The 27,516-nt window shown below is 44.6% G+C and overlaps 1 protein-coding gene across 1 annotated transcript; it reads left to right on the top strand.

Annotated features, from left to right (window-relative positions):
• The first annotated feature begins 11,735 nt into the window (after positions 1-11,735).
• On the top strand, positions 11,736-12,743 carry LOC142007659 (olfactory receptor 52N4-like). The gene has a single exon (XM_074984345.1). It carries the CDS (start codon positions 11,772-11,774, stop codon positions 12,741-12,743), a length of 972 nt encoding a protein of 323 aa, XP_074840446.1. The 5' UTR covers positions 11,736-11,771.
• Positions 12,744-27,516: the final 14,773 nt, after the last annotated feature.

The raw sequence follows: 27,516 nt of genomic DNA, 5'->3' as shown, positions 1-27,516 counted from the left end.
TCCAAAATAGTGGGGTCCTCTATGGCAGCAATCAGTTGAGGGGTTGAGACGTGCTGTCCAGCCCTTGTAGGGCTCTATGGTCACCGTGTGCAGCAGCCGTTAAAGCACCGTGGACCCACATATCCTGTGGCAGGAAACTGAGAGTGTGCCCCTAGCGGCACACACATGTGCTCTCCCTGCATGCCCTCCAGCGGCCCCGCTCCGCTCACCAACCACCCATGGCAGCCAGCTAGTGCTGTGAGCTACCCCAGGGCACAAGCCCCCAGGGGACCCAGGGCTCCTAGGTATCCAGCCAGGGGGAGGGGGAAGAGGCAGCAGGGCTCCTCCTGGACAGACACTGAGCTCTGGGACCTGCTGGTCCTCTGAGACAAGGAAGAGTTGCTGCTACAGATAATGGGGAGCAAGTGGCAGAACGCCAAAACAATCACCCATCTGGCTAAAGGCCTGGCCACCCAGGGTCAAACTGTCTGCACTCCTGACCACGCGAGAAGTAAAGTCAAGGATCTGAGGCAGGGTTACTCCCAGGCCCAGGACATGGCCAGCCACTTCCCTTCAGTTGTTTCCGTCATTTTATAACTTCTGACACTTGACTGTTTGATCTTTGTGTGACACTGTCCCCCATATTCTTCATGGGGATATAATTATGGTGGGATGACGACATAAGTATAACACATATTATGCAAGCTTATTCTCTTTGTGTGCCTCTGTATCTGAAGTTAAGGCCATTGGCTGTATCTGTATTTCAGATGCAGTTAACACCTGAGTAATGCTCCAAACAACCTACTAGTAATGGGCGCTGTGACTACACAGGTGCATTTGACAAGGTCACATAACTCTAGACTCTTTTTTGGAGAGTCTGTTTATTTTCCCACAAACAGGTCTCAGAACCAAAATTTGAAACAAAGAGCATCTGCCATGTGGTAAAGCTCCAGAAGTCAAGAGGGAAACCATCAGTGGTTCTTCACTCCCCAGGCAAGAGGACACCTAGAACCATGTAATGAAAAATGACTGAACTGGGAGAAGTGCTGCACCCAGGCTACAGGGGTTTCTAGGTTCTCTATAAAAAACAACAAGAGGTGTTGTGGAACCGTGGAGTCTATTTTTGAACTTTTTTTGGTTCAGGATGGCTGCTTTTAAATCTGCTATGGAGTGTCCAGGGAGACTGAAGTGTTTTCCTACAGGCTCACTATAGACCTGTGAGATACCCAAACTTCAAAGCAAATCAAGCTTGTGGGTTGTGAATCTGCCTGAGTGCCTGTATCATCAGTCAGAGTGAGAAATTGCTAATTTGTAGTCAATGTAATTAGTGCATAAAGCTCACTTTCCATTTTGCTCATTTACTAGGCAATCTACTTTGATGTATTTGATGTCCTTTAGAATCTCTTAAAAATCAAGCCTTTGGCATTAATGAGCTACAATAATGTTACTATTTAATTAATGAAGTAGAATAAAACTTATTTTATGTTTTAATCTCAATCCAGGAGACCTTTAAGTGAAGTGTTTGGGTGGAAAATCTGAGGTTGGTTCTGTAAGTGAGCATTGTCCTTGCATTTTATCCTCAATTTGTAGCCATTAGGCCATGTTACACTGCTGGAAAGCCCCTTATCAAAAATATATACACTGTATCGGTATTTAAAGACTGTTTTGAAATTCTCTTTAGATGTGTTTGGTAAACTGAATAGTTTGAGCTCTTTGACTGTAAAGCAGCTTTTCTGTTTATTTAATCATTTTTCTGACTTTGCTCTGAGTCACAGACACCAGACCTGGACATAGGATTCCAGCAGCAATTGCACAAATGCCAGTCAGAGGTAAAATAACTTATTTTGCTCTCATTGGGATTCTCTTGTTATCGCCCGAGGATCACATCAGTTCTTTTGGCCCCAGGGTCATGCTGGGAGCTCAGATATATTTAATTTTCCCTTCACACCTCCAAATCTTGTTCAGTGTCATGCTTCAAACAAGAGCCGTTCATTTTATAATCATCGCCTACATTCTTTGTTCCTACGTGCAAATATCTGCATGGCTACTTTAGAAGACACACCGGATTGATTGGTAAACTGCGCTGAAGCAAACTAACTGCATTAAAAGTTAAAGACTATTACAGATTGTAGCCCTAAACACCAAGACTCTTGTGTCCTTAATGACCGTTCTGTTGAGCATAAAGTTTTAGCCTCATATGGTAATTTCTTGTTCACTAGAAGAAATTAGGACTCTTTTCAATGAATGCATCATGAGTCAGAACTATGGTCCATATCTTCTCTCTGACATTGACAGCCCTAGGTTCTGCAGTGCAGGTGTAAGAAACCCAGAAGTAGATGGATGTGGGAGGGGCCTACCAGAGCATGATAAGGGTGTCACTTGAATGCTTAAAAGCTAGAAATTGCCTTGTGCTCTAAATTGTACTGCAGTATAGGTTTTCAAAATATGTATTTAGCTGCACATATTGTCACTGGATTGTGTTGCTCTAGAAAATAATGTCCAAACACATGCTGATTCCTGCTTAAGTTCTGGTCTCAAGCATTTGTAGCATGGAAATGCTCAGTCCAATTCTGCCTGCTGTGAAGAAAGCATTCTTCATTTTATCTTCTTGAGATTTGCTTAGTTTCTATCCAGACTTGTACTGTTAAAAGGATTTCACAGAGCTGTGTGCTGTGACAACCAGGTCTCACTCTTGAGTTGGTACAGTTAAATTTGAATTTTGTTCTGTGTTTGAGTTTAAGTATTTCTTTCCAAGGGGCACACACTTTGAATCCTTGACGTGTTGATTCACCTAACATCATGGCACCCATTAATTTGCTTTAGTAAAGTGCTATTAAGGAATTTTCTGGACCATTCAGTGACCCCAAAACTCCGATGCAATCTGTAGACATTGCCAAATCACTCCTCAAAACGCTTTCTAGATGGTTAATAACAATAAAATATTCCCAGCAATATTTTTGTAAGATGTTTAGAGCTCCTCATTGTGCTTCTCTCCCTTCGCAGGCACACTCTACTTTTCTGAACTCTTTCAATGTATGATGTACATAATGACAGCCCTCAATCTCACTCCTTCTGGCCCCTCAGCATTCACCCTTATGTGTGTTCCTGGCCTGGAAGCTGCCCATGTCTGGATATCCATCCCTATCTCTGTACTCTATGTTACTGGTCTGTTGGGAAATTTCATGTTTCTGTTTGTTGTAGGCGAAGAACAGACCCTGTACCTGCTGATCTGCATGCTGGCACTCACAGATATTGCCACATATACCTCAGTCACGCCGAAACCACTGTGTATCTTTTGGGTCAACTTGAAAGACATTACAGTGGCTGACTGTTTAACACAGATGTTCTTCCTTCACATGGTTTCTGTTATGCAGTCAGCCGTTCTCGTAACAATGGCCTTTGATCACTACGTTGCCAAATGTAACCCTCTGAGATACACCATCATTGTCACCAGTGCATGAGAAACTAAGCTTGGGGTTTTGGGTTTGACGAGAACTGTTCTCGTCAGTCTTCTCCGGCCCATCCTCCTGAGCAGGATGCCAATCTGTGCCAACCACATTGTATATCATACATACTGTGAGCACATGGCCGTGGCAAAGATGTCATATGGGGACATCGCAGTCAGCAGGACATATGGCCTTGTGATAACATTTGTAGTCTTAAGATTTGATGTGATGCTCGTTGCCTTGTCGTACAGTCTTATCACCAGTGTCATCCTCAGAATTTCCTCCAAAAAAGCCCATCAGAAAGTTCTCAACACATGCACTGCCCACATCTGTGTGATGGTGATATCTTGTAGTCTTTTCCTCTTCTCCACTCTGACTCATCAGTTTGGACAGGGCATCGCTCCCTATGTTCATATCCTCTTCCCCAGCCTCCACTTCCTCAACCCTGCTATGCTCAACCCAATCATCTACGGGGTCAAAAACCAAAGAGCTTCGTGATGAACCGAGCAAATTCACCTGCACAATGTGCTCACTGTGGACCACTGACTTAAAGCCTGAATGACAAGATGGAGAAGGCATATTCACTTGATTATCCGTGGTGCTCTGTCCCATTTTGGCTAAGATCGACTTTGTAGAATTTCATGGCTGGAGAATTTACTGCTGTCTAATGTTTTATGGCACCTTTGAAATGTGCTAATGAAGAAAAAAAAGTTGCTGTAGGAATCAAGGACATTTTAATAATGCTGATTCATGACAATTGGGAAACAGTGTGCTTTTGAGTACTGGACTGTGTTATTCTCTATGGCTACGTCTACCCTAGAGAGTTTTGTAGGCAAAAGTGATGGGGCTTCTACACACAAAATGTGTTTTGTTGACAGAAACTGTTGACAAAAAAGCAGTGTGGATGCTTGGGGAGTGCTGGCTTTTTGCTGACAGAGCAGATCAAAAGATTGATCTGCTTTTACGTGTAGATGCAATCTGTCAACAGAAGTTTTATCAGAACATCTCTTCCAACTGTAACTACTGTAGACAGATGCTTCTTGTATAGACATACCCTATTTCAGGGGTGTGTATCATTATCTGATCAAGCCAATTACAAGCATATGAAGTGTACTCAGTCATTATGAATTAATAATATAGAACACCACATATTTAAGGGATCATTGGAAAGCTGACTTCTCAATTCAGGGTCAAAAAAATAGCTGGCAGTTTCAGCTAATCAGAAATGGGAAGAGGAGATAGACAATACACAAGTGAGAGTGAACAAGAAAGTGGTTGAAAACTACATGTCTGAATGCCTATGATATTAGAGATTTATTAAAACGCAGGAAGAACTGTGACTGAATACATGTCACTATGACCTACTTGTTTTGAAGAAGTTGAAGGTTAGCTAATACAGTGAACTTCAGAGAAGTCCTCTGACACCATTTTGAGGGATTCATTTTCCTGCCACCTTTTCTCCAGGCTGGTTGATCAACTGGCCACTATACTCAAATATGAGTATAAAATGATGGTGTCTCAATTAGCTGTTACCACTCACAAAAGAGATTTGGGCATACGCAGCATTTCATTAAGCAAATTCTCCACCCCCCCCCCCATGGCAACTTGAAAGTTTTAAACTTTTAAGTACCAGCTTGTGTCTAGCCATGGCTCACCTGCCGGTACATCAAAGTGTTGCCAGGGCAACTTTGAAGTCCCTTTACTCCTCAAAATACTCCTCATATAGCAAAACAAAATCTAGATGCAGGACTCTTTGAACCACAGCATCTGCGAACTCCTAGCCATTGTCCTGGCTGCAATATTAGAATGGGAATCCATCACACTGAGACACTATACCCCAAAACCCACAACACTTCTCCTACACCTTTCCCTTCAAGCTCACCCACTCCTGTCCACCTGGTACTGACCCACAAAGATGGTAATATCGATTGATTCTCCCTACAGCATTTGCCTCCAAAAATCTGCCTGCTCCAGCAGCTGAGGAAGTTGGTTATGTGACATTGATGAAATTTGAGATAAACATACAAGCCATTGTTGCAATCACTGTTCTGGGAGTGCACTAAATCTTGTAAAAAGGGGATCAAGCGAGGGATAGCTCATTGGTTTGAGCATTGCCCTGCTAAATCCAATGTTGTCAATTCAGTCCTTTAAGAGGCCATTTAGAGGTCTGGGCCATATAGTTTTAAAAAAAAAACCTGTCAATGAGGATGCTTGGTCCTGACAAAAGGGCAGGAGACTGGACTGGATGACCTTCCGATGTCCCTGCCATCTCTACGAGGTGTGTGTCTAACAAACACATACTTGGAATATCATGGAAGGAGAGAGTGGCCAACACTACCGTCTTTGAGCAAGCTGGAATCCCAACCATGCACACCCTCCTCAGGCAGCGTCAACTCCGCTGGCTTGGCCACATCCACAGGATGAATGATGGAAGGATCTCAAAAGACATCCTATATGGCGAGCTAGCCTCTGGCAAAAGACCGCCCAGATGCCCCCAATTGTGCTACAAAGATGTTTGCAAGAGGGACCTCAGGGAGGTAGACATCGAGCTGGGCAGCTGGGAGGAGCTGGCAGATGATCGCAGCAGATGGAGGCACGAACTACACAAGGGCCTTCAGAAGGGTGAGATGAGGATCAGACAGCTAGCAGAGGAGAAGCGAGCCCACAGAAAGCACAGCAAGGACCTGCCAGCCACCCATTACACATGCAGCAGATGCAGCAAGGACTGTCACTCTCATGTGGGCCTTCACAGTCACAGTTGATGCTGCAAATGATGATCCCAAATGGAACTATGAAGGGTGCGATCCATAGTCTACGTAGGCTGAAGGATGCCTACTAGGTGGACTCAGAAGGGTGATAATCCATCCTAACAAAGGATGTAATCCAGAGACTTCTAAAACAGGAGATTAATCCATATCTGCTAAGTGACTTCACCAAGAACTTTGCATTGATGTATGTAATTTGGTTGCTTTAACAATTTTACTCTCAACTCTCACCCTTGTTCCCAGTACGCCTTCCTGAAGAATCAACCATGGGTCACCTAGGGAATCCACCCAAGCACCATGCCCAAGCCTATATGCAATTAAATGCATACTGCCCTGTTTCCCCAGTCTTTCTCTTCTGCACTCTGTGAGTAAATCACAAACAGCTGTTTCACCATCTGCTCCAGGTTGAGAAACTTTCCAACCCTGCTGTATCAATTCCCAGTGTGCCCCACTCCAACAGATTGCACCACACTGACCAGCGATCATGAGTTAAGCCCTCCATTGCTCTGCAAGCCTCCGCAAGCCACTTCCCAAATTGTTCCCTGCAATCCGAGGGTACCTTCCCCGCTGTCTCAGCAATACCCTCCCTTTAACGGAAAGGGGTGAGTTTCTGACTGGGCTACAATTTATGGAGCCTGATCGTTTCCACAGCCATCATCAGTGGTTTGTCTTCCCATGTTCTGGAGCTCCTGTGGGGTAGCTTCTCTTTCTGGGATTCCAGCTGTGGGCCACCTTCTCAATCTCATCCCAGGACAACCCCATGCACTTGGTATGGGCCCCAACTCTTCCACATCCGTATTCTTGACAAAACAATTGCTACAGCTTGCCAGAACCCACAACTGTCCTTATGAGAGCCCCATGGGAGGTTCTCAAGCTATAGCTCTCCATAGTCTATTTTCTGCTTTTCCTGCTGCTCATGGAGCCCAGGGAATTGTCTGGGAGTTTTGCCAACCTAAGTGTCTTCAGGGACTGTATGGGGTAATGATAAGTATTGTGGTCCAGCAGGCTGAGTGTCAGACAGAGGAGATTCATACACTGGTTGTCAGACGCCCTCAGTTGCGCTACTAAGATGTCTGCAAAAGAGACCTCAGAGAGGTAGACATTGAGCTGGACACCTGGGAAGAACTAGCAGATGACCGCAGCAGGTGGAGGCAGGGGTTACACAAGGGCCTTCAGAAGGGCGAGATGAGGATCAGACAGCTAGCAGAGGAGAAGTGAGCGCACAGAAAGCACACTAAGGAGTTGCCAGACACCCACCGCATCTGCAAGAGGTGCAGCAAGGACTGTCACTCTCGTGTGGGTCTTCATAGTCACAGTAGACGCTGTAAATGAAGTCCTCAGTTGAAACTATACAGGGAGCGGTCCATAGTCTATGCAGACTGAAGGATGCCCACTACTACTATCTCTCTGCTATGCAGGATCCCATTGTTTCCCAGATTCTCTGCTAAAGTTAGTCCTGAGGACGCAGGAAGAGTTCCAGAGTTCAATCAACAACCATCTAGGCAAGAATTCACCAGCATGATATCCTGAACTGACTAGTATTGTGAGCAATACAAGGGATTTACCTGGTATATTTGTGAGTACAGATGTTTTGGAAACAGTTTGAACAAAGATTCATACTTAAGATCAGTTCCTTGTCTCCTGCTTTGCCCTGTCTGTCTGAGTAGCTCCATGTTGGGAGGGGAGGAGGTGGTTTTCACTCTGGTTCTTTTGCTTTTTCCCAATTCAACACTTCACTGCTGTTAAGAAGAGCAGGCAAGGCCCCTGCAGTGGGTATCTGTGCTACCAGAGGGTTCAGAACAAGAATGGGTCACACACTGGCCACATTCTTCTCTCGCTGTCTGCCTTCAGTGTATCACTCCACACTGACACTATCTCCCTAAGAGCAAAATCAGGTCCTACAGGTTTTCCAAATCCTCATCATTCCTGCCCTGTTTCAGAACCCCCCATATACCGAGGCTTTGCTTCAGACGCTTAAAGCACCTTAACAGAATAGCACTCCTTTTGATAGTAGGGGAAGCAGTGATGTGTGTGTAGCTCAGAGATGAATGTTCAACAGAAACTGTGAAATCCTGGTTCCATTGAGACCAATGGGAAAACTCCCAACATGGCCAGTTCACCCTAAATCCACATGGAGGAATATAAATTATTTATACTGACCATGAGCCTCCAGTGACTTCACCCCGAGTTCTCCTGTGGCCCCTGAGGATGGTTGAGCTTGTTTGAACTGGAGAGGAGAGTTTCTGGAACCTCATATTCAACAGGGTGGAAGTTCACAACAAGTATAACATTATTAAGGGAGGGAGAGGGGCCTGCTGCTTTTGTCCCTGTTCATATCTGGTTCTGGAGAGGAGGAGAAGCACCAAATGGAAGTGAAAATTAATGCATGTTTCTGGCTTGGAAGAAAGCAGGTAATCCAGGTGCATGGAGGGGCAGAGGGAGGGGAAGGACGGCAGGACGTCTAGTAACAGAGAGTAAGCCGTGCTTTTGCTAGTCTTTAAAGTGCTACTTGACTGCTTTTTGTTTTGAGGACATCTAGTGTCCAGGCTGCAGTGGCGTGAAGTCTGGACACTGGGTGAAATGGAGACTGGAAAGCTGGTCTAATGCAAAGACCACAGAGGTTTAACAAGACCTTCTGTGGCAGGTGTTGTGTCAAGCTACGGCTACACATGAAGCCTACATCGAAGTAGCTTATTTTGATGTAGCGACATCGAAATAGGCTATTTCGAAGAATAACGTCTACACGTCCTCCAGGGCTCGCAACGTCGACGTTCAACATCGACGTTGCGCAGCACCACATCGAAATAGGCGCTGCGAGGGAACGTCTACACGCCAAAGTAGCACACATCGAAATAAGGGTGCCAGGCACAGCTGCACACAGGGTCACAGGAAGGACTCAACAGCAAGCCACTCCCTTAAAGGGCCCCTCCCAGACACAGTTGCACTAAACAACACAAGATCCAGAGAGCCGACAACTGGTTGCAGACCCTGTGCATACAGAATGGATCTCCAGCTGCAGCAGCAGAAGCCAGAAGCCCTGGGCTAAGGGCTGCTGCACATGGTAACCATACAGCCCCGCAAGGGCTGGAGAGAGAGTGTCTCTCAACCCCTCAGCTGATGGCCACCATGGCGGACCCCGCTATTTCGATGTTGCGGGACGCGGATTGTCTACACGTGCCCTACTTCGACGTTCAACTTCGAAGTAGGGCGCTATTCCCATCCCCTCATGGGGTTAGCGGCTTCGAAGTCTCGCCGCCTAACGTCGATGTTAACATCGAAATAGCGCCCAACACGTGTAGCCGTGACGGGCTCTATTTCAAAGTTAGTGCCACTACTTCGAAGTAGCGTGCATGTGTAGACGCGGCTTCAGTGTGTAATATAAAATGTAACATCCAGTAACAGATTGTCTCTGACAACATCCCCCATCCAGACCATCCTTCCTCTTGTGAGAAATTCCACCACTGCACTGGGCCACATCAGTAATTGGCAAAATGGAAAAGCAGCCTCAGGAAGGAACACTGGGTTTCTAATGGGCTGCAACACATTAAGACTTTTCAACCTTCTCAGGAAGGGTTAATGACTGTCCCAAAGTGCGAGCGGTAATCCATGAGGGATGGTGCAATTTGAGAGGTCCCACAGCAGTGCAGATGAGGAGAGGTGAAGTAGAAAAGAGCAGTAAAAACTGCCCCCTCCCCTCCTACGGTGCCCAACACCTGCCCATTCTGAGACAAGACCTGCAGCTGCAGAATTGGGCTAATTAGCCATCAACTGACTCACAAATAGGTGGTGACATGATGACGTCCTACTCATATCGAGTGACCCCACAAGAAGACCAAGAAAAGAAGAAGTGACTGTGGGTCATTTTAATCTCTTCTTCCTTTCTCCCTCCTTCTGAACGTGTCCCTCTCTTCTTCCCTGCTCAGGCTGGGCTGTGGCTGGGGATCTCTTCACCCAAGTCAGGCAGCTGAGGCTGATCTCTCACTTTTCCCTGCTGTAGGCAGAAACTGAGTTGAACTTCGTCTCATGAAGCATTTTGGTGAGCTCTTGCTGTGGGTTCTGGCACCTGGCTATATCCCCGGGTGACAGTTACCACTGTGTGGCAGGGATGGACGTTGCAGAGGGCTAAATGGAGAAGTGGCCAACACTGCAGGTCTAAGGGCAGGGAGTGGGTTATGCAGTGGCAGGCCAGCAGGACTGAGGGCTACAGGCAGGGAATGGGGTGTACACTGGCAGAAGGGGAGAGCTCGTGGTTATAGGTGCAGAGAGAAGCAAGTACATGGACTAGTTATAAATCTGGGGACATTTTCTTTCTGAATATTGGTCCATGGCCAGTGCTGGAAGTTTTTCAAGCCCAGAATGAGGCAGGGCAAACCCAGTAAGAATCACACTGGTTGGAGTTTGGACCAGGGCAGGACGGTGCAGCTCTATAATGCAAAGCTTAGGAGCTGGTGGTGATTTTGACTACAGCCACTTCAGCGTTGGTTCATGCAGTGGCTGATCAAAGATCCTGCATGTCACTGCCTGTGTGAACGCTGGTGGAGGTGAAGAACCGGAAGTGTGTCTGCAGCTTGTCACACCAGCCCATGGAGAGAGGGATCACTGTCTGGTGAGTCAGAGGGCTCAATGGAACCTCAGTTTCAGATGTCCCACCAGGGAATCCCAACAAATTTTCCTCCTCAGCTGCTTCCATCTTCTATCCTATCTTGTCCCCCGCGCAGCCCATAACCCCCATCTCAGGATGCCCTGATTCCAACATCATGGTCACCAGTGTTTTCTCCATGCTTTACCATCACCCCTGGCTCCCACAACTTATGAGCCACCTTAAACTCCCTACCGTCTGTCCATTGAAAGAGGTGAAACACCTGCTTTCCATCATACCTGATTCCCTGGTTGGTGGGAAGGGGCTAGGGTGTCATCAGGGACTGAGTCTCACTGGTAAGAAACCTCAAGGGTGGCAAATGCTAAGACAGACACCTGTCTGGCTTCATTTGTTACACCCTTGCATGTAGGATTGCTACAGAGGAATAACTAGCACATTGAGAAGTACACAGATTATACAATGACACTGAGTAACTTTGGGACATGTGAAAACCTAGGTGAAGGCAGCTGGCTTAGTCAGGAACATTTGGTAGCTGCTGAAAAGCTGGGCTACCAGTGCACAGTTGTTATACCCAGGATGCTCTGTTGCTAGGCAGCACAGTTAGTTATTGATAAAGTGGGTTATGCATTCATCCTCAGTGACTCAAACCTTGAAAAGTGTTTGAGGAGTTATAGTTTTGTCCTCCTTTGGGTAGAAAAGTTGCAGTTACTGATATGGAAGTTTATCTGCAGTCATGCTGCCTGTTTACCTGGCTTAGTCAGCTTCCTCTGAGGAGTTCTCTGGACTTGACTATGACCTAAATTATCTGGTGCCACCTGCTAATATTCATACCTCAACACTAACCATCCTTCCTAGACAGACAATAATTATAAAACTTTTACAGTACTGAATGTTATAAAGTTGCAACTTCTCTTACTTTGCTTCTCTCACTTTACAGGCTCCTTGAGCATTTCTGAGCCCAAGCAACACATCAACCACCTCATGGCCATTTTCAATCTCACCCCCGCAGGCTCTTCCACATTCATCCTAATGGGTGTGCCTGGCCTGGAAGCTGCTCACATCTGGATTTCCATCCCTTTTGCTACGTTCTACATTATCGTCCTGTTGGGAAATTTTACACTTCTCTTTGTTGTAGGCAAAGAGGAAACCCTACAAAAGCCGATGTACCTGCTGATCTGCATGCTGGCACTCACAGACCTTGTCATGTCCACCTCTGTCGTGCCGAAGGCTCTGTGTATATTCTGGTTTAATTTGAAAGGTATTACGGTGGAAGGTTGCCTCACCCAGGTGTTCTTCCTTCACATGATTTCTGTGATGCAGTCATCTGTCCTGATGACAATGGCCTTTGATCGCTACATTGCCATATGTAACCCTCTGAGATACAGCACCATCCTCACCAATGCACGGATAGCTAAGCTTGGGTTAGTGGCATTGATAAGGGCCGTTCTCTTCATTCTGCCCATGCCCTTCCTCTTGAGCAGACTGCCCTTCTGTGAGAACTATGTTATCCCCCACTCATACTGTGAACATATGTCTGTGGCAAAGATTTCATGTGGGGACATCACAATCAACAGGATGTATGGCTTGGTTGTAGCATTTGTAGTCACTGGGTTCGACCTGACACTCATAGCCCTCTCCTATGGTCTGATCATCACAGCTGTGCTCAGAATCTCCTCCAAGAAAGACTTCCAGAAAGCCCTCAACACTTGCACATCCCATATCTGTGTGATGCTGACTTCTTACACTTCCAGCCTTTTCTCTTTCCTGACACACCGATTTGGACAGGGCATCTCTCCTTCTATTCACATCTTCTTAGCCAGCCTCTATGTCCTTGTCCCCCCGATGCTCAACCCTATTATTTATGGGGTCAAAACCAAAGAGCTTCGTGACAAAGTGCTAAAATACACTTGTAGAATGTGCTCACCTCAGGTCACTGACTTTAAACCTGTGTGAGAGGAAGAGAAAAGGATACTTTCTCATTAAGCTTGTTCCAGTTTGGCTGAGCCGGGACTGCAGACGGTCACAGTCTAAGAAGTTCCTCACACCTAACATCATTCAATCCCCAAAACACAGCTCTTTCCATTGCTTGAATTCCCTTCTCTGACCATCAACTGACTTCCCTGTGAAACATTCTTTTCATGACTTCCAGACCCCCGGAAGATACTGCAGCTTTCTGACACATTGTGGCTTCTCATTGTTCCTCAACCACTCGATGAACAGAAGCCACACCTTCAGATAGCCAAAAAAAAAAACCCAAAGGAATAAACTTACTTATCATATGTACAGTGAGCTTGTGACCAGGTAATAAGCCTTTCTACTGGGCTCGGCCCTTCAATAGTTAAATTGGCTGGTATCTCATTTTTGGCATTCTTTTTTGGAGATCTTTGAACAGTTGAAACTGGAGGTGAGCGTTTTGCCTGTAGTTCACCAGATTGATGGTCAGAACAAAAACATTGAGCTGTTTTAGGTTGAAATTCTTTAACACAGAGATGAAGCTGAGGACAAAGTCTTTATGAACTTGGCTTACTTGCCCTTTCATTTCAGTTTCTACATTTTAAGATTGCTGCAGATATAAGATTGTGGGGTTTTTTGTTTGTTTTTTTTTCGATGCACTTAATAAAAACAACCCTAAGCAACAAGGTACTAGAAGAAAATACCTTTTGTGCTACGGCACCTATGAAACAACATAAAATCTGGTGAGGACATTTCTTCACTGCTGATGTGTAGGATCAGCAGACGATGCACCCTGCTTTGGATGAAAACAGAAAGGATGAAATGTTGCTTTTTAGAGACTAAGAACAAAAAAATTAATTCAACACAAAGGACACTCATCCCTCACTATACAAGCACAATTGGTTCCCAAATTTCTGCAGGTAGGAGAAAACTCATAAGGGCGACACTAAATTCCCATTAAAATACAAGTAAAAGTCTCTGATTTTTTCCAAGTGCTTGTAATGTGACATAAACCAGTTGAGTTTAAGAACTTTTCTAATGTATTTGACTAGTTTGGCACCAGAAATAGGATGTAGTGTATGTATGCAGAGCAGGGATTCCAAACCTATGGATTGGTTTCCAAACACGAGTCCCATTAGATTTGTTAAAGGTCGCCAGCTGGGCAGTTCCCAGCCGCATGTGTCTGTTGAAGAAGCCATTTTTCAGTTTCTTAACACTGCTGCCTCAGGCAGATATTTATCATTAGCGATAGCAATTTCCTTAGCCCTACCTAGCCCTTGGCTGATTCTTGACTTCCATCCCTCCTACCACCCTCTGCTCTTCTGATTTGCCCACCTTGATTACAGTTTTTTCTTATTTGTCAACCTTGATAACTGTTTTTGGTTCTCTGTGCCTAATTTATTGAGTCTGTTCTGGTATGACTATGGTCTGAAGAAGTGGGTATATCCCACAAAAGCTCACTACCTAATAATTTATTTTGTTAGTCTTTAAAGCACTACTGGACTGCCTTTTTGTTTTGGTAGAATATACACTAACACAGCTATCTCTCTGTTACCTTATGCCTAGTTGCTGAAAGCTTAACATTTGAGTTAATTGTTTTTAATGACTGTTACCTGCTGGGAGCAGGAAAGCTGGGGGAGCTTCCAGCCTAGCAGCCCCACTGAAGAGGCTGTGGGAGGAGTAGGAGTGTCTAAGGCTGAGGCCATTTAGGGCTGAAGTGGGGCGGGGGAATGTAAGGCTGAGGATGGTTTAGGGATGCGGAAGAAGAGTCTAAAACTGGGGGAAGTTTGGGGCTGCAGGGGGGTTCTAAGGTTGGGGGAAGTTTGGGGCTGCTGGGGGGGGTTGCAGGTCTCCCCCCTCCCTGGCCAGGGACCCCACGGTTTGCTCATATTAGCAGGTGACGTTCACTCATTTAGTGAACATAGGTGAGTATAGGTGTCCTTTGTTTTACTGAGTACTTGTAAGTAAAGTACTCATTAAATGAGGGGTGGGTGTATAAACATTGACCACTGTCACTAAATGCCCACATAAATAAATAACATAATAATATTATTGTCGTATTACACACATTTTGGGTTTGGGTTTGGCTTGTTTTACTGCTGCAGTTGACCATTTTTTTTTGTTTGAAACATCATATGGTGGGCCTCAATCACAATAGAATGGCATTACTGGGGTGTGGTATGCTACTTGTTACAGATTAATATGTTCATTAAAAAACGTTTCATTGAATAAAGTTACGTTAGTGTGAGTTTCCAACTGAGTTTAGGCTATTCATGCAGTAGAAATTAAAACAAAATGTTTTATTTAACAGTTAAATTGCGGTGTGCTCTTAATTGAGCTTAGGATATTAATGCAGTAGAAATCTGGTAATTTTTCAAACTGAGCTGGAGGCAGAGGAGCAGCAACCAGAAGCAGGGGACAGAGAAGCAACCCGTTAGAGACAGAGAGGGGACAGAGGCAAAGTGCTGAATCAGAGCTGGGCAGCCCAGATCAGTTGTTCCTATGGGAGCCACAGCTGAGCTACAGCAGGGAGATGAGAGACCAGAGCCAGGACAGGGAAAATCAGCCCTGCCAGGTGTCATACAGCAGCCAAGCAAAATGAGCAACTGGGGAGAGCAAGGTGGGGCCATGGTCAGAGGGCCCAAAAGTGGAAGACATGACCGTGTAAGTGGACGTTGAAGTCTTGCTTCTTAGAACACTAGAACTGGGAGGGACCTCAAGAAGGCATCTAGTCCAGTTCCCTGCCCTCTTGGCAGGACCAAACACCATCTAGACCATCCCCAATAGATGTCTATGTAACCTGCTTTTAAATATCTCCAGCGCTGAGAGATTTCACAAGCTCCTTAGGTAACTTATTCCAGTTTTTAACCACCCTGACAGGAAGTTTTCCTTAATGTCTAATTTAAACCTCCCTTGCTGTATTTTAAGCCCATTGCTCCTTGTGCTATTCTCAGAGGCCAAGGAGAACAATTTGTCTACCTCCCCCTTGTAACTCTCTTTCAGGTACTTGATAACTGCTATCATGTCCCCTCTAAGTCTTCTCTTTTCTAAACTAAACAAGCCCGGTTCTTTCATTCTTCCCTCATAGCTCATGTTCTATGGACCTTTAAGCATTCTTGGTGCTCTTCCCTGGACCTTCTCCAATTACTTTACATTTTCTTTCAATGTGGTGCCCAGAACTGGACACTTTACTCCGACTGAGGACTAATGAGTGCTGAGTAGAGCGGGTGAATGATTTCTCATGTCTTGCTCACAATCCTTTGGTTAATGCATCCCAGAATTATATTTGCTTTTTTTGCAACAACATCACACTTTTGACTCATATTTAGCTTGTGGTCCATTATAACCTCTAAATCCCTTTCTGCAGTTCTGCTTGCCAGACAGTCACTTCCCATTCTGTATGTATGAAACTGATTGCTTCTTCCTAAGTGGAGTACTTTGCACCTTTCTTTATTCAACTTCATCCTGTTTATTTCAGACCATTTCTCCAGTTTGTCCAGATCATTTTGAATTATGATCCTATCCTCCAAAGCAGTTGCAACCCTTACCAGCTTGGTATCATTTGCAAACTTAATACGGGCACTCTCTGTGCCATTATCTAAATTGTTGATGAAGATATGGGGTAGAACTGGTCCCAAAACAGATCCCACTTCTTATGCCCTTCCAGCGTGACTGCAAGTAATTAATAACTACCTTCTGACAATGGTTATCCAGCCAGTTACACACCCATCTTTTAGTGGCTCAATCTAATCTGTATTTGCTCAGTTTGTTGATAAGGAATTCATGCGAGATTGTGTCAAATGCCTTACTGAAGTCTAGGTATACCACATCCACTTCCTCTCCCTTATCCACAGGACTTATTTTCCTGTCTAAAAAAGCTGTCATATTGGTTTGGAATTATTTGTTCCTTACAAGTCCATGCTGGCTGTAAACTATTACCTGATTTTCTTCCACAAGTTTACAGATATCTTCCTCAATTATATGCCCCATTTTCTTTCCCAGTACAGAAATTAAACTGACACATCTGTAGGTTCCCGGGTTGTTCTTTGTTTCCCTTTTTATAGATGGGCACTTTGTTTGCCCTTTCTCAGTCTTCTGGAATCTCTTCCAGGACTTTTCAAAGATGATCAACATCAAAGATGATCATTTCATCAAGCCCTACCGACTTGAAGACACCTAATTTTTCTAAAGTAACAAAGAGGAAGCTGTGCTAGTTTATACACTATCAAAACAAAAAGCAGTCAAGTAGCACTTTAAAGACTCTTTAAAGTGCTACTTGACTGCTTTTTGTTTTAATTTTTCTAAGTAATTTAAACTTGTTTTTTATGTATTTTGTCCTCTAAACCTAACCGCTTCCCACTAGCATGCATTATGCTAGGCATTTCTGCATTGGCCTTATTGGCGAAGACCGAAACAAAGAAGCCACTAAGCACCTCTGCCATTTCCAAGTTTCTTAATATTGTTGCTCCCTCCTCACTGAGTGAGAGAAAAGAGTAACCTATAAAATGTAGAGGATTGGGCAAAAAGAAATCTGATGAGCCTCAACAGGGATAAATGCAGAGTCCCGCACTTGGTATAGAAATATCCAAAGTACAGTTACAGTCTGGGGACCAACTTGCTAAAGAAGGACCTGGGAATTACAGTGAATGAGACTCGACGTGAGTCAATTATGTGTTCATATAGCCAAGAAATTTAATGGCATATTGGAGTACATTAGGAGGAGCATTTCCAGCAGCTGTGGAAAGGTTGAATCAGACACCCAGACTGCACCCAGGGTGACCACCCACCATACTCATACCCTGAGATCCCAAATTTTGGTCCGAGGCACCTGTGAATAATGCATGGGGAAGGGACTCCACCATCCACAAAAAGATCCAGATGTGGGACTTGCTTGATGACATTTGTGCTGTGTTCTCAGTGACACAGCTACCTAAAATACACGCATACTCTAATGACCCCAAGGCAACGGATCAAGCAAAGTCCATGGATGTTCCCTCTCAAAACATGGGATAACGAGAAATGAACTCCAGGGCAGTTTGGACCTGGAAATGGTAAAGTAATAACACAGTTAGGGAAGAAATCCCACGCTTCGTGTTTTGACATGGGTAGCAGACAGTAGTTTCCGCATTGATTACTGAAAGGTCAACACAGCCCTGAAAAGTGCTGCTTTGCGGATGTAGAGAGCAGATGGGCTCATAGAACAGTCAGGAGCAGCCAGATAGGTATCAATTTTTGAATTCACCAGCACTGTCAAACATGTTTGATTCCAGAACACTGGAATCCTTCTCCGTGTTCTTCAGCTTGTGTCTTCTCAGGACCACATTATTTGGCCTCCACAGGGCATCAGTGACTTTTTGCAGGCAAGGTTGATACAGTTTCTGTTGAATGGTTATTACAACGGCCAGGCAGTACCAGTGGTGTACTGCAATGATTGATTAAATGTGATTTTGCTCTCATACATCAGAGAGGTAGCTATGTTAGTCTGTATCTTCACAAAAAAAAACCCCAAAACAAAACAAAACAAACAAATAAAACCAGTCCTGTACCACTCTAAAGACTAACAAAATAATTTATTAGGTGATGAGTTTTCGGGGGTCTGACCCACTGCTTCAGATATGAAGAAGTGGGTCCGTTCCATGAAAACTCATCACCTAATTAATTATTTTGTTAGTCTTTAAAGTTCTCCCAGACCCTGTGCTTCTATTCCCATGCTTCCTGCCAAAGGCAATGCTTTACAGAGAGGTTAACAAACTCATTATCTGTTGCGAAGCTATGCAGTATACAAGACTCAGTTTGTACTTGCAGTCTGAGCCTGTGTTATCAACAACTCATTTCTTCACTCTCAGTGGAGGCTTTCAAGCTTTAATTCCCCAGGACCTCTTTTCTGCTCTTCCCACTGCTCACGGAGCAGAGGGAAATGACCTTGAATACTGGCCAATCTGATAGTCCAGAGGGACTCTACAGAGGAATGATAAAAGTCGCTGTCCAGGAAACCAAGTGTCAGACGTGAGAAACATACCCTGATTCTCAGAACTCTGCCTTCCTGTCACTGTAAGGAGATTTTTCTCTCTTTGCTGAACAGCAGTGCAGTGAGTTACCTGCTAGGGATGAACAAGTGTTCCAAGGCTCAACTCAAGAACTTCCTGGGCAGGAACTCCGCCACATGGCAGCTTCCACTGTTTAGTATTGTTTCGGACACTCCACAGGATTTACCTGGTAAGACTGAAATCACAAAGGTAATAGAAAAACTTTGGACAAATATTTGTTTTTAAGAGCAGGTCTTTGTCTTTTACTATCCTTCTGCCTGTCTCAATAACTTCTTTCATTTGTGGTTGCATGGTTTTATCCCTGGCTCACTCAAGTTTTCCAATTGCTTAGGTTCAGTGCTGTGTTAGGAAGTGTGGACAAAGCCTAAGTGCAGACAAATCCTCTGCAGTGAGTAACTCTGATTACCAGGGGGTTTACAACAGGGCTGTGTTCCATGTTGTACTGTTTCTGCTCTCACATTCAGCCTTCAGTGTGTCACTCTAGATCGACTCTGGGGTCCCTGAGAGCAAAACTAGAGTTCATCTGTTTTGAAATTCCTGTTTTTCATGTCCCAATACCAGGACGTAGCATGAAAGTGTGTGTGTATTGGCGAGGGGGCTCCTGCAGATTCTTTCAGCACCCTAACAAAGCAGCACTTTCTGTAGCAGGACCTAAAGCCCTGGATTTCAGAGTTCAGAGTGGAAAGTTGAACAATATGTGTGAATCTGGCAACACTGAGATCAAGAGCAAAACCTCCAAAACAGACAGGAGCTCACCCTAAATCAACCTGCAGGGAGTTCACCAAATGTTCTGATTTGCCCTGGCCATAAGCCTTTGGGGATTACAACAGGAGTGAACCCATGGTCTCAGTACAGGGTGTTCTGGTTTAGACCACAGAGGACCAGACGGTAGTAGTAGGCATCCTTCAGTCTGCATAGACCATGGATCGCGCCCTTTATAGTTTCAATTGAGGACTTCATTTACAGCGTCTATTGTGACTATAAAGACCCACACGAGAGTGACAGTCCTTGCTGCACCTCTTGCAGATGTGGTGGGTGTCTGGCAACTCCTGAGTGTGTTTTCTGTGCTCTCACTTCTCCTCTGCTAGCTGTCTGATCTTCATCTTGCCCTTCTGAAGGCCCTTGTGTAACCCCTGCCTCCATCTGCTGTGGTCGTCTGCTAGTTCTTCCCAGTTGTCCAGCTCGATGTCTACCTCTCTGAGGTCTCTCTTGCAGACATTTTTGCAGCGCAACTGGGGGCGTCCGGGAGGTCTTTTGCCAGAGGCTAGCTCACCATACAGGATGTCTTTTGGAATCCTTCCATCATTCATCCTGTGGACGTGGCCAAGCCAGCGGAGTCAACGCTGCCTGAGGAGGGTGTGCATGGTTGGGATTCCAGCTTGCTCGAGGACGGCGGTGTTGGTCACTCTGTCCTTCCATGATATTCCAAGGATGCGCCTGAGGCAGCGCAAGTGGAAGACGTTCAGCCTCTTTTCCTGGCGGGCATACAGGGTCCAAGTCTCGCTGCCATAAAGGAGGGTGCTGAGGATGCAGGCTCTGTAGACTTGCATTTTGGTGTGAGTGTACAGCTTGTTGTTATTCCACACTCTCTTGCTGAGTCTGGACAGAGTTGTGGCCGCTTTTCCGATCCTCCTATTTAGCTCAGTGTGCAACGACAGGGTGTCAGTGATGGTGGACCCAAGGTAAACGAACTTGTGGATGACCTCTAACATATAGTTGTCACTGCTGATTGATGGTGATTCAGCAACATCCTGACTGAGTACGTTTGTCTTCTTTAGGCTGATGGTAAGCCCAAAGTCCTTGCACGCTTTGGAGAACCGATCCAGCAGTTTTTGAAGCTGGTCTTCTGTGTGAGACACTACAGCAGCATCGTCTGCGAACAGCATGTCTCTGATGAGGACTTCCTGCACCTTAGACTTGGCTTTCAGCCTTGCAAGATTAAACAGTTTCCCGTCAGATCTTGTGTGCAGCAAGATGCCCTCTGTTAAAGATCCAAAGGCATGCTTCAGGAGGAGTGCAAAGAAAATCCCGAACAATGTTGGAACAAGCACGCATCCTTGTTTGACGCCGCTCCTGATTCTGAAAGCATCCAATAATGCGCCGTCATATTGGATGGTTCCTCTCATGTCTTTGTGGAATGACTGGATCATCTTGAGTAACCTATTGCATTCTCAGTCTCACTGTGTTAGACATTTAAAACCATTAGAAAAAAATAAGGCAGGAAGCTCTGCTGTCTCTGTGACCCTGTGTACCTAGTTCTGGGAATGATTGAAAAGGACCAAAAAGACATAATAAATAAGCATGATTTTGTCTTAGAGGAAATGAGGTAGTGACAGATACCTCCCCGGAGAGGCCTGTAGTGTGGGTATGATGCTGGAGGGCAGGATGATAGCATGGGCGGTTCCTAGAGCATAGTAATATGAACATCCTGCCTAGTGCAGACCACAGAGGCAAAACAAAGTCTCCCTGTGTGTGTGTGTGTGTATGTCATACTGCAATGTAACAAGGATCACTCCATAGCATACCATCCCACCTCCAAAGAGGAATCCCATTAAAAGCTCATGACTATGCCAGCTGTTACCAACACAGAAAAACAAGTTCCAGTAAAACCATGTCCATGTTCAGAATGAGCTGCAATATATCACCACTTTGTGTCATTTGCAGATACATTATTCACACTTGCTCCTGTTAGTCTCTATCCCTCCCTCTGGTCTGTCCCTCTCCCCTTACTTGCATGGGCTGAGCTGCTGTTGGTGTTCCTTTACCCCCAGAAAGGCAGTCAAGCTGATCCCCTTTCCTGTCCCTGGTCCAGATATTGAGTTTAACCTAGTGTGAGAAGGCTATTTCTGCGATACCTTGCTGTGGGGCCAGGCGCCTGGTTTTGATCCAGGAGATATTATGATTTGACAAGGGCATGTGACCAAGCCACATAACTCTGGAGTCCCTCTTGGGCACTCCTTACTTCCCCACAAACTGTTCCACAAACTAAGTTTTGAAACCAGGGGGTCCCACTCTACGTGAAAACTATATACGGCAGGACTACCACCAGCAGTGGTTTCTTCACTCCCCACACAAGAGGACTCCTGAAAATACCTGAGCTAAGTAGATTGAACTGGTGGAATTGTTGGACCCAGTCTAAGAGGATTTCTAGCCTGTGTATGAAAACTTGAGACATGCAGCAAATGTAGTTGTGTCTTGAAAATCTCCCTGATTCCCTGTAGCACCAACCGGGGGAGAAATGGTCAATTCATAGTCAGTCTGATTAGTTTGTGAAATTTTGTGTATATTTTAGCCTAACTGCTATGTAATCCACTTTGACCTCCTTGCTATCCCTTGACTTACTTGACTTAACCCTTGCACTCCAAGTGGAACATAGGTCATGTACAAGTCCGATCCACTTCACTCTGTCTCAGGACAAAACTTCTAGCTGACTCCAGGAGTACCACAGTTTTTATCTTTCAGTCTCAGTAGATCTTCTCCAGATTGTCCAAAGTTTTCCTCTTTTGTGTTTTCCTTGTTGAGTCCATTTGATAACTTCACAGACTGTGCTGGATGATGGTTTTCTGAGAGCATGACTAAGCCATCCCCACTTTCTTCTCTTGATTTGAACATCAATTGGTTCTTGTTCTGCTCTGTTCCACAGCTCCTCTTTTGTGACAAAGCTTTGCAAATTGATGTACATGATGTACTTCAGGCATCAGTTTATGAACATCTGTAGCTTATGATTTGAAGACTTTTTAGTACACTAGGTCTCTCATCCATACAAGAGCACAGTCTTCACATTTAATTTGAAGATCCACAGTTTCATCTTCACCAATATTATTTGTAAACTCCATGTGGGATGAAAGGTCTAAAATGCAACTGTTGCTTTCCCTGTTCTGTCTTTCACATCCTTGTCTGTTCCTCCATCTGTGCCCTTGAATCACTTAAAATCTAGCTTTTTTAGTTAACACATTTATGTTATGTTTTAATCCAAGGCCCAGTATGTCTTTCAGTGGAGTATTTTGGAAAACAATATCTCAGCTTGGTTACCACAAGTGTGCATTCTCCTCCACACTCTGAGAGATGGGGGAAGCTGAAAAAAAATTCATGCTGGTCAAAATTTGGAACAGAGAAAAATTGTACAACTCTGGGGTCCCAGTCTAAGGAATTGATGGCTATTTTGGCTGTAGTATCACTATTGTTGGGTTATGCATGGCTAGTCATAGAATCTGCATTTAACTGCAGCTGGGAGTGTCCGTTCCTGTGTAAATGCTTGTGGAAGCGTAGGACACAAAAGGGGTCTACAGCTTCTCACAGCAGAACTCAGAGTGGGAGCCCTGTCTGGTGAGTCTGAGAGCTCAAGGTTACATCAGTTCTAGGTGACTCCATGGGGGTGTCACACTATGAGCCTCAACTGCTTCAGTCTCCAAGCTATCTCTTACCCAGCCTATATTCCTCTTTCCCCTCCCAGGCTGCCATGATTTGGACAACGTGGTGGTTGTCAGTGTCATCTCTATGCTTCCCAGTGACTCCTGAATCCTACAATATCTAAGTTGCCCCATATTGCCTAGAACTCTTCCTCTGCAGAGGTGAGCTGCTCCCCTTACATCTCCCTTGTCTGCAGGAAACTGGTGATTACATCATACACAGAGAGAGGCACATGCCAAGAAAGGTACATACGTGGGTTCTCTTGTTACACCCATATATACACTCTAGTGATTAAAGGCCTGCTACACAGAAGCCACTTCAAGTTGACAATTACATATATTATATAACGAGAAAGGGCAATCATGGACCTGTGCAGGTATGATAAATAGAGCTGCCATGTCCAGGAATATCTGCTGTGTGCCTATAACAGTGGGGCACAAGAACACAGACATGGAAGTCATCACCATTGTGGAGATTTCGTGGGCTCAAGTTATGATGTTTCTCATCTAAAAATGTTCATCCTTTCCATGACTCAGACGATCCACCAGTCTCATAAATTGCACACCAAGGATAACTTTTCCAAAGCACGATGTGCCCATGGGAGTTTCTCCCCCATTGGGTTAAATTTAACATGATCGTGAACAGAAGAAGTGCCTTCAGGAAGCTGCGCCATGATTTTGCAGGCAAAATGCCTCCAGCTGTCATCGGGTCTCATGACTGTAGATTCCAGGGCGAGAAGGACCATCATGATTGTCTAGTCAGTATGATGCAGGCTTACAAAACACAGGCCTGACAATTTCCCCCAGATTATTCTGTAGGATGGAAATTTCTGAGACAGGTTATGGTTTGTGCTAAAGACCCCCTATTTGAATCCTATAGTCTGGAGTAGCCCCATAATCCTATAATCCTAGAGTAGTTCTTTTCTGGAAATATCCAAAATGATTCAAAAACTGTCAGCGATGATGAATTTGATCAGATCTTTGCTATGTTTCTCCTGTGCTTATTTATTCTGACTATTTAAAATGTGTCTCTAATTTCAAGTCAAAATATCTTTAACTTCATCATCCAGCCATTGGATCCTGTCACACATCTGTATGCTGGGCTGAAAAGCTTAATATTCAATAGTATTCCCTCATAGTTGGCAAAAGACCTCCTGGATGCCCCCAGTTGCGTTACAAAGATGTCTGCAAGAGAGACCTCAGAGAGGTAGACATCGAGCTGGACAACTGGGAAGATCTAGCAGACGACCGCAGCAGATGGAGGCAGGGGTTACACAAGGGCCTTCAGAAGGGCGAGATGAAGATCAGACAGCTAGCAAAGGAGAAGCGAGCGCACAGAAAGCACAATAAGGACTTGCCAGACACCCACTACATCTGCAAGAGATGCAGCAAGGACTGTCACTCTCGTGTGGGTCTTTATAGTCACAACAGACGCTGTAAATGAAGTCCTCAATTGAAACTTTAAAGGGCGAGATCCATAGTCTATGCAGACTGAAGGATGCCTACTACTTCCAGATAGATATTAAGTCAGTCGTTCACCATTTTTGTTAAATTGAATAGATTAAGCTCTTTGATTCTATCACCAGAAGGCAGGATTTCTAGTATTATCTTGTGACTTTTGTCTGAACCCTTTTCAGAGTATCAATATCCATCCTTAATTGTGGAAGCCAGACCTGGACACAGGATCCCAGGAGCAGTAACACGTGACAAATGTTAAGGTAAAATAACTTGCCTGTATCTCCTTGAGATTCTCCTTGTTATCATTTGAGGACCACATTGCTGGTTTAGACAACAGAGTCACACCTGGGGCTTGTGTTTAGTTAATTATCCCTTCAAGTCCCAAATTGCGTTCAGAAATAGAGAGCTTCCCACTTTAGTCCCTAGTTTTGTTCCCAAGTGTCTGTAGCTACATAACTATATTATAACATATGGGTTACATATACACTTACAAAAAACTTTGAAATTTCCATTCTAATGTCCAAATCAAAGAATACTAATGAGCCACTGAAATGACCTGATAGGAATAAGGGGATTTCAACGCTGGCAGAGTCCTTTTGAAACGGACCTATGTGTAAACGAGCGATGGGTGAATGAACCGCAACACTCTTGAAGTGCCGCAGCCAGCAGCATGCTAATGAGGCACTGAATATACATTGCATTGCCTCATTAGTATTCTTCAATTTGGTCATTAGCATGGCCATATTGAAGTGTTTTGTAAGTGTAGACCCGGCTATTGTGTGAGTCAGCACATTTTATCAACCCATCTGGCTTACTCTGAATCAGTGACCCGTTCTCTTTATTTCTTCTGTTATTTGCAATCCCCTTTTTTGTGTCACCTAGAAACTTCAGGGTTTAGCTAATTATCCCTTCACATCCCAAATTTTGTTCAGCTTCTGACAGGAGTCCCCAGTTTTGTAATCATCTCCTGCATTCTTTTTTCCTAAGTGTTTGTAGCTACATAACTATATTATAACACATAGGCTGTGTCTACTTTCGAAAGGGGGATGCTAATGAGACACTTTGGGATATGCTAATAAGGTGCTGCAATGAATATGCAATGCCTTATTAGCATACTGGTGGCCACAGCACTTCAAAAGTGAAGCTTTCTATTGTGCGTGGCTGTTTTCTATGGGGTCGTTTTCGAAAGGACCCAGGATGCTTCAAAATCTCCTTATTCCTATTTGGTTATAGGAATAACAGGATTCTGAAGTGTGCAGGGGCCTTTTGAAAAGGACCCCCTGTAGACAAGCTGTGCACGATCAAAAGCGGCACTTTCGAAGTGCTGCAGCTACCATTATAGTAATGAAGCGCTGCATATTCATTGCAGCACCTTATTAGCATATACCAAAGTGTCTCATTAGCCTCCCCCTTTCGAAAGGGAGGGGTGCTAGTGTAGACATAGCCATATGGTTTGATTCAACCCATTTTGTTAACCACTCTGGATCAGTGACCCCCTTTTTGTGTCATCTGCAAACTTCAGGGGTTAGAACTGCCAGTCTGATTTCATGTGTCTCTGCATAAATATCTCAGACAAGAAATACAGCTTTTGTCTGAGACAAACCTAGGCACCTGTAAAAAAGTTGGTCACACAAAAAGGGGTGGGGAAGAAGTCACAGCGTGCAGGCAGATATTGCTAAAGATGAAGACTCTTCTGTCCTTCATGCCCATTCTGTTGAAAACAATGTCAGAGCCCAGCAATATAATACATGTTTCCCTGAGGAAAACTTGACTCCTTCCCAATATATGAATGGCCTCGTGGATGAGACCTGTAATCCATCTAGAGCAGTGTCTCCACTTTCAGCATGACAGTCCCAGCCCTGCAATGGAATGTGATACACTTAGAGTAACTGGACATCATGATGCTGTCACACTAATAACGGACAGCTAAAAACTGGCGTCACCCTGACATACATTACTACATGGGCTTTCTAAAATATCTATGTAGGTAAAAGTATTGAAAATAGATAGTCTGGTTATTCATGTAGGTGTCCAACCTTTTCTTCTTACCTGTTTTGAATTTGCCAAAGAGTAGTTTAATTGAATGTATTGTTTTTATGGTGTTATGAGACCAGGAGACGATATTTGTTTTCTGATCTCTGCCATTCCATATGATATCGATTTTCTCATATTCTCTATTACTCCTTCCTTTTGGAAGTTGATGATCCCTGGCTTTTACACCATTGTCCTGAATAGAGTTTCCCTAGGCCATTCTCATTGTCCTGTCCTGGACCTCTCTAGTTCTGCAGTGCCTTGTGTGAGAAGGCAGCAATGAAGGGTCCTGTGGCACCTTATAGACTAACAGAAAAGTTTTGAGCTTGAGCTTTCGTGAGCACAGACTCACTTCATCAGATGCTGGTCATGTCCTGGACCTCTCTCGTTCTGCAGTGCCTTGTGTGAGAAGGGTGCCCAGTACCTCACAGATGAATGCAGGGGAGGGTGAAACGTTTATTGGCTAATACAATGGAACTGTATTCTCTATGGCTGTGTCTGTAAGAGCAAGTTCTTTTGAAAGATCTCACCAATCATCTACACACAAAAAGTAAATTGAAAGAATGTGGCACTCATTCTGAAATCACTCTTCCTTTCTAATTTCTTGCTTGTCCCTTCCAAAAGACTCTTTTGAAAGAAAATGCGTGTGAATGCTCCACAGGGCCCTATGTTCAAAAGAGCAGTCCTCATGGTGCCTGATTGTTCGATCCCTGATCTGTTCTTCTGAAACAGCAGGGCCTGTGTGAACGCTCTCTTTCTAAAGGGCAGACCACTCTTTTGATTCATCTTTTTGTGTGTGGACGCACGCTTTCGAAAGAAGTTCTTTCA

This window comes from Carettochelys insculpta, chromosome 1 (genome assembly GCF_033958435.1).
Source record: "Carettochelys insculpta isolate YL-2023 chromosome 1, ASM3395843v1, whole genome shotgun sequence".
In the NCBI taxonomy this organism is placed as follows: Eukaryota; Metazoa; Chordata; order Testudines; family Carettochelyidae; genus Carettochelys; species Carettochelys insculpta.
The sequence above is the reverse complement of the archived record's forward strand: the minus strand, read 5'-3'. Positions and strand labels throughout refer to the sequence as shown.

Bases quoted from the DNA above. Each gene is read 5' to 3' on its own strand.
- LOC142007659 (XM_074984345.1), top strand. From the start codon at position 11,772: ATGGCCATTTTCAATCTCACCCCCGCAGGCTCTTCCACATTCATCCTA.